At 33.5% G+C, this 8,041-nt stretch overlaps 1 protein-coding gene across 1 annotated transcript; it reads left to right on the top strand.

The window, feature by feature from the left end:
* Positions 1-697: 697 nt before the first annotated feature.
* On the top strand, positions 698-3,845 carry LOC143628421 (diacylglycerol O-acyltransferase 2D-like). The gene is made up of 9 exons (XM_077098028.1): positions 698-836; positions 1,272-1,346; positions 2,241-2,326; positions 2,407-2,513; positions 2,612-2,767; positions 3,070-3,156; positions 3,250-3,347; positions 3,453-3,540; positions 3,674-3,845. The coding sequence occupies exons 1-9, from the start codon at positions 754-756 to the stop codon at positions 3,773-3,775; spliced, it is 882 nt and encodes a 293-aa protein (XP_076954143.1). The 5' UTR covers positions 698-753; the 3' UTR covers positions 3,776-3,845.
* The last annotated feature ends 4,196 nt before the right edge of the window (positions 3,846-8,041 follow it).

An 8,041-nucleotide genomic window follows, 5' to 3' on the forward strand; every position in this document is an offset into this window, starting at 1 on the left:
TTTTTTATTACAAAGTATATAACATTAAATAATTTTAAAATACCAAATTAGACAAATAATCATATACAATTTAAGAATGCAATGCTGTAGCAACATATTTAAGATCTCATTCGTTATGTTCTTTAAAGAATACATAATAATATAACATATATAACAACATAACATAACATTGCATTATTTGTATTAAATTAAATTACATCACATCATGTTACATTATTACATGAGAGAGACTTTAGTGATGATGAAAGATTAGGCGAGTATATGACGATCACTAGTTTATTTTTTAAACTAAACAAATTTTATATTACCGCACTACACTATTGTGTATTCACTCTGAAATTTTATCCCAGTATGATAAATTTCACATATAACTTTTTAATCGTTGGACATTTAAAAAAAAGAAAAAGAAAAGAAAAACATAACAAGTATACCGGACAATGAATTCGAGGGGGGTCATAAAGGGATTCGAGATAACTAGGGGCTGAATACGTAATACAAGTGCAGTGTTTGATTGCCACGCATCTTCTAACCGCGGGAATGAGCCAAAATTCAAGACACGAGTCCAACATATGACGTTGCTAAATATTAATTAATTAAGGGTACTCATGAGTCGTTCCTTCACTGTCATTTCTTTCTTTCTTTCTTTGTTTTGGGGTTGCAGCCATGTCTAAGATGAACGGAATCCTTCCACCGGCACCATTGCCGGTGGTGTTCACAAGTAAACTTGTGTCACCGGTTCATACATTCTTCGCGATGGTTATTTGGCCGGGCTCTGTTAATATTATTGGTTTTCTCATTCTGGCTTCCTTATTGCTCCCTCTTCACATATTCTTGCTGTAAGTTATTAATTTTGATTTCTAACTTTTATACTAAGTGATTTGGATTTGAATCAAATAATGATACATGGGATGTGATCTTGATACACCACCCCATGGTGAATGTACAGGCATATACGACGGCTATACGGGTGGTATAAGACACACATGACTATAAAGCGTACGGAGGGAAAAAAACAGCTCCCCCCCATATAGCCCTATACGAGCAGTATAGTATAGGTCTTCAACTGCTCTCATATATGCCTGGTACACCATATAACCTATACGGCTTGTATAGTAGGCTATACGACCGTATAGGCCCGACACAACTCAGGTCTTAGGTCTTATACGGCCGTGTAGCCCTATACAAGTCGTATTAGGCGAAAAGTTGTGTGTGAAGATCCATGGTGTGTAATATATTTAGTTTTCATCATTTATTTGTAATTGTTTGTTTAGGGTTTTGGGAATGCTTGTGGTGCTTATGTTCATCCCAATTGATGAGAACAGTAAATGGGGCCTCGCTCTAGCCAGGTTCATTGGTTTTTATCATTTATTTGTATTTGTTTAGATGCATTCAAATACTAACTAGCTTTGGTACCACTGGTGCATGACGGTAGCATAAAAAATAACTAGATACGTTCTAACAAACGTTTAGATAAAATCCTAAATAAGTGCACTTTTGTTATAATATTAAAAGTTGTCCTTGATAATACAATGAACTGATGTTATTCTAGTTACTTGTTAAGTTCGATCCTTAAGTTTGTCGAAATATTAACTAGAGGCTATAACCGAAATGTTAATTTTGGTTCACATAACCAACACACTAGACTAGACTTGACTAAAATATAAAATAAAAACCAACAACATAAAATAAAAACTAAATTATAGAAAATTAATTGTGAGTCAATAGAGTTATGGATGTTTTTTAACCTTATTTCGCATTCTCATCGGTTCACATATGAGCCGCTCTTCGAGTTACTGGCCCGCATAAAAAACGACATATAAACTTGCAAACGGGTTAAATAAGTTGACTGTCTGTCTGCTCATTTTGTTGGTATTATTGCTATTTAATATTCATGTGTCCAGGTTAGTCGAGGTTTTTGTGTATCTTAATGATGAGATTGTTTTAGCGCTCATTTAACTATGAATATTGTACACTTTGATGTAGAATTTAGTTCTAAATCAATTATTAAGAGGTTTAACTGATTAAGTATTCTTGTAGTATATATATAAACATATAGTTTAGATGTAGGTGTCATCATGATTATCACTATATTTTGGTAGTCCTGCTATCCCCAATAAGGGAGCAGCTTTGTATATACATATTTTTTAACATTTGAGCTAGTATTTGTTGATAACTCAATAAAGTTGTTGCAATATCCTTAAAATAAGTAGCATGTAATTAACAAGTTCCATCGACTTTAGGTACATATATAAGCATGGGCGTGGTTATTATCCCGCAAGTCTATATGTTGAGGATATCAAAGATTTCAAACCTGATCAGGCTTACGGTAAATTTTGCCTTCCTGATCTGGCACTATATATCTCAGAAAAATTAAATTTTCAGTTGAGACACTTTGAAATTTTTCAGTCTTTGGATACGCTCCCCATTCAGTTTGGCCAGTTGGAGCAGGGTTACTATCAAATCTTACAGGATTTATGCCTATGCGCAAAGTTAAAATCCTTGCAAGTACAGCTGTAAGACTCCTATTTGACCTACTAATTAATTATACATTCAAAATTTTTTTTAAAAAAAAGCGTGGTCAGAAAATGTTGAATACTGGGTTGTAAATCAGGTGTTCTACACACCGTTCTTGAGACATTTGTGGACATGGATGGGGTTGTCAGCAGCAACAAGGGAAAACTTCTCCTCTCTCTTAAAAGCCGGGTGTAGTTGCATAGTTGTCCCGGGCGGAGTACAGGAGGCGTTTTATATGGAGCATGATTCTGAGGTTTGTTTTTTGTTACTTTCACGTGTAATTACTCACTCTTGTTATTAATTTGCTCATGTAATGGATTTTATGTGATTTAAAACTATGGGCATGTTTGGGATTCCTTATTTACACCTCCTTATACCTTATATAAGGAGTTTTTCATAAGTTATAAAATCCTAACTTATGAAAACTCTTTTTTCCTTCTTTAAAAGGTTTAATAAGTTATATTACCCAAACACTATTTTAATCTATAAAAGTGAATTAAGTTAAAAGGAGGTAAAAATAAGGAAACCCATACACCCCTTATATGTTTTTTATAGGTTGCCTTTTTAAAGGCAAGGAAAGGATTTATACGACTTGCAATGGAGAACAATGCTCCTTTAGTTCCTGTTTTTGCCTTTGGCCAGGTATGAATCGTTTTACGTTTTTTACGATTATTATTTTAATTATTATTGTAGTTGATTGTTAAGAGCACGATTAAATATGTTTAAATGTGGCAGTCCTACATTTATAACTGGTGGAAACCACGGGGGAAGTTCTACCTAAAACTCTCTCGAGCTATTAAGTTCACACCTATTTTCTTTTGGGGTACTCTATGGTATGTTTTATTGTTCAATCTATATAGTTCTACGATATTTCATACAAATCACTTTATCAGCGTTCTACATTATTGACTGTTAATTTGCTCGTAAAAATTTTGCAGGTCTCCCATACCTTTCCGACGACCAATTCATGTCGTGGTTGGTAAACCAATACATTTCAAGAAGAATTCTACACCCACCATGGAAGAGGTATTCAAGTTATTAAGTTTACTTTTGAAGGGTAGTTTTGTAATTCGACACTTTTGTATGTGTACGTTATTTGTTTGTAATTGTATGTGTCATGAGTTGGATGATCTAATGATTTGTTTTACATATTTTGTAGGTTTCTGAAGTGCATGGTCAGTTTGTGGAGGCACTTCAAAGTCTATTTGATAGTCATAAAGTGCGAGCAGGTTATCCTGATCTTGAATTGCGAATTATGTGATACGGTTGTGCAGATTCACAGATTTATCTCCAGAATAAAGTTTAATAGATGTATGAAGGATCTAAATTTGTGGAAAATGTGAATGGTTTTTGGAACCCCATAATCTATATTTTCTACAGTTAACTAGATGTCTATGAGTCGTTCTCCGTCGTTTCTTTTGATTTGAGGTCATAAACTCAGTAACCAAAATTTGAGATTTTTCATAACTATTAACTTCAATTGTAATAACACTATACATATCCAAATGACATGCACGTGCTATTTGGGTTGCATACTCACCTTTGAGCAGAGGCGGCTCAACAATTATTGAGGCCTAAAGCGAATAATGAAATTAAGGCCCTTTTTTTATAAGTTAGGTTTTAAGTGTAGCAGTTATTTTTTGAAAACAACTCTTATCTATATGTATACTATATATAATGTATGAGAGAATGACAAACTAAGACACCTTGGTTTTAAGGGATTTACAAATCAATCAACACATGATATAAACTTTAATACATTTAGGATAAGAACAAACTTGTCTACTAAAAGAGTCAAATACGGTCATTAAATAATAGTTACAACATTAACCCTTTCACTTTGCTTAACTTTAAATTTTAAAAATAGTTGCAACTATTATTTAATGACCGTATTTGACTCTTTTAGTAGACAAGTTTGTTCTTATCCTAAATGTATTAAAGTTTATATCATGTGTTGATTGATTTGTAAATCCCTTAAAACCAAGGTCTTGATCTTTTACTCATATGTGATTTTTATTTTTATTTTTAACTCAACTTTTCTCATGATTTTTAAACATTAATAACTTTTTTATGCATTAATATTTTCTTAAAAGTAATTATACCATAAATACGAGCATGTTTTTCACTTTAATTTGAGTATCATATTGTTATGGTATTTTTCATTTAAAAAAGTAACATTCTACGTAGAGGCGTTTGCGGTCTGGTTTTGATGATTTTTAAATTAAACCGTGGGTTAAACAGTTAGTAACCGGTTTTTGTTGTCGATAACCGAAACGAACCATTGAAAATTGAAAACGACCAGCTAAAAGTTAATGAAAAAAATCAACGGTAAAATTAAACCAATGACCGGTTTGAACGTTTTTCGGTTTTAAATCAAACGACGAACACCCATAAACTTGTTAAATGATTACAAAGGTATGTGTACACGCATCTACTTTAAATAATATAACAAAACAAAAATATAATATTGTGTTAACTTATTATTATTACTTTTTCATACTGTTTAATCCATTTTATTTTTATTTATATTTTGATATATATTCTTAGTTTCTATATGCATTTGGAAGCGAAACTGCAAATGTATTTAAAGCATAAGCAATAGATACAACTTAGTTTATAACTATGTTTTCTAATATTAATAAATCCTAAATATTTGTTTGAATTCATAATCATAATAACAAAACATTATTTTTAAATATAAAACAATAAAATGACACAAGACAAAAGTAGAGTAAATTTTCTTTTCATCTTTTGGTACATCAGATCATATGGGTGCTTGTCAAGGGTAAAAAGGTAAATAGAATCTCTTATCTTCTCCGGTGTCATCTTCTCTATTATCTTTTTTAACGAAGAAAAACAGAGCAACTGAAAATTTCTTCCTGTCTGTCTTTTGAAACATATATTAGCCCTCTTAATTTGGAGGCATTTAATAAATGGAGGCCTAAAGCCCCTGCTTCACCTACTTCTATGGTAGAGCCGGCCATGCCTTTGAGCCTGTAGCATAGTTTGAATATCGGGCACGATGCTTAATCGTTGACCTCCTAAAGTCAAAACAACCGAATCACAACCGTTTAGGATCCAAGAATACTATCAATCACAATCAGCTATATCACCATTTGGCTATTGGAACTAGTAACTTTTACTGAATTTTAGGTATTTATATCCAACACCCAACCTGATCGAACAGACACCGTACCCGTGAGGCAGTGACCCAACTTGAACCAAGGTTGAAAAAGAGGTTAATGGTTGAAGAAACCTGCTACACTCAAAAAGTGGACCACCCTCAAGGAAGAGGTGTTAGCTCACTCTTATATCAACATATCGTAGGACCTGATAACTTGTAACGCACAAGACTGGATCTCAGAGAAGTATCACGCTATTTTCCATGATCACCTCATTTCATTTCACAATACCGAAAAAACTGTATTGTAACCAGGATCACCTCATTTCACAATACCGAAAAATGCAGACTAAGGTGCTGTTTGTTTTTTCAGAGGTAAAACATCTGCAGTCTGCGGACCATATCTGCAGGCATCTGCAGCAGAAGAGGTGGACCAAACATCTGCAGACTGTAAGAAGAAGACTGTTTGTTTTTTTAACTAAATGAGCAATTTTTTGTTCATTTGTTAAATAAACGAATATCCTAACAAAAGTTTCATCAAATGTTCGGTTCATATACAGGCCTACTTAAGTTGATTCTGGGATTAAATTGCCTGGTCTGTTTTCTACTACTACTACTACTAGAAGCTTGTGTTCATGAACCAAATATGTGTCTCCAATGAACATATTTAAAATCAATGATATATAAAAAGTGAGAGATTGATTGATACCATCAGCAACAGCCATCTCGATATCTTCCATGGTTATAAGCCCCTTTTCCATAGCTTCCTTCTGGTCCTGTTCAGTAGATTATTCAGTTCAACAAGCTAATTTAAACATGGTAATAATGAATTAATAATACATAAATAGTGAATGAAAGAATAATACCCGGCGCCATTTCTTCAAGAGCTTACGCTTACGCTTGCCGGAAATAGTGGTGTTTTGTGGCTTATGTTTCAGCTTTCCAGTAAGAGGGTCACCGTGCGTGCGCCGCTCGCTTACGGTCGGCGATGGCGGCTCTCCGCCGCTTCTGTACCACGTTGAAGACGGCCATCCCGATATCTGCTTCTCGGTGACTAGGGTTTCAATTGGGCGTCCATGGTTCCTTATTTGTATTGTCGATGGAATAAGTTACACAATTTCCCCCTCATGTATTACGAGTGAAGTGTCTGATGATGAACAAAGAAGAAGAAGTGGAGAAGAGGTGAGAAGTCACATGTACAAGACTTCTGGGAGAAGAGGGCGCGCAGACGTTTTTTGATGAAACGTCTTCGGATAAACAAACGCACTGCAGAGCCCAACGTCTGCGCGCCCTCTTCTCAGTGCAGACAAAAGTGGTCAGGAAGAGCTTTTGAGGAAAAACAAACAGCACCTAAGGTGTCAAGTTTTGCGGTAGTTATAATATAAATGCCACCACAAAAGTGGACAAAGTGATATGACACCTAACATGGTACTGGATTAAACAAAATCGTCCATTAGCAAATGCAAATGAATGAATGTTAGCGAACATAAATAAATGTAAATGAACCTTGAAAATGAGCGTATTCTTGTTCGTTTGTTTAGTTCATTAGCCGATAGGTTTTATTCTAAAATTTGATTCACATGGCAGGCCAACTAATATTGTTAATTGTTAAGAGATAGTAAACTAATATTGCTAATTGCTAATAGATAGCAATAACTTTAAATATAATGAACAAACGTACATGACCAAACATAACAAGTGTAAACAGTTAACGTAAGTAAATGAACATATTTGATGTAAACAAATAACCATAAACGAACGTTTGCAAATATAAATGAACGAAGTACTTATGCTCATGTTCGTTAATTTTAACTAAATGCACAAATAAGTTTTATGCTCATGCTTATTTGTTAATTAAATAAACGAACATAAACAAACTTACTACCAAACTATACATAGTTCACCTAGTGTTTAATTCAGTTACAAGGCTACAAGTGAAGAAGGTATAATAAGAACAACTCAATTGACAGAGTCTCGTGAGGGGGCTCACGGCTGAATATGACAATGGTTATTCACACACCCTTTTTTGATATTCATACACCCTTTTAACACATATTTATCTTCTATGTACACCCTATAAATGGTGTATGAACAACACATCCCCTGAATATATATATATATATATATATATATATATATATGTAGGAGGGATATTTTGAGAACTTGATGAGTTATAAGAACTTTAAGAACTCAATTTTAGACCACACATTTAATTAAATAAGTTTGAATATATGGCTGAGATTAAATTTGATTAAAAAATAAATTAGGAGAGAGAATGAGTATTTTTTGTACATTACTTACACTTACGTATTACACATGTGTAAAAAAAATTTGTTACGTTGAGTTCTTTCGAGTTCTTAAAGCTCAAAGCGGTTCTCAAAAGAAATCAATCATATATATATATAT

This window comes from Bidens hawaiensis, unplaced genomic scaffold (genome assembly GCF_021521415.1).
Source record: "Bidens hawaiensis isolate Kalapana, Puna unplaced genomic scaffold, B.hawaiensis_p1.1 tig00004973_1, whole genome shotgun sequence".
In the NCBI taxonomy this organism is placed as follows: domain Eukaryota; kingdom Viridiplantae; phylum Streptophyta; class Magnoliopsida; order Asterales; family Asteraceae; genus Bidens; species Bidens hawaiensis.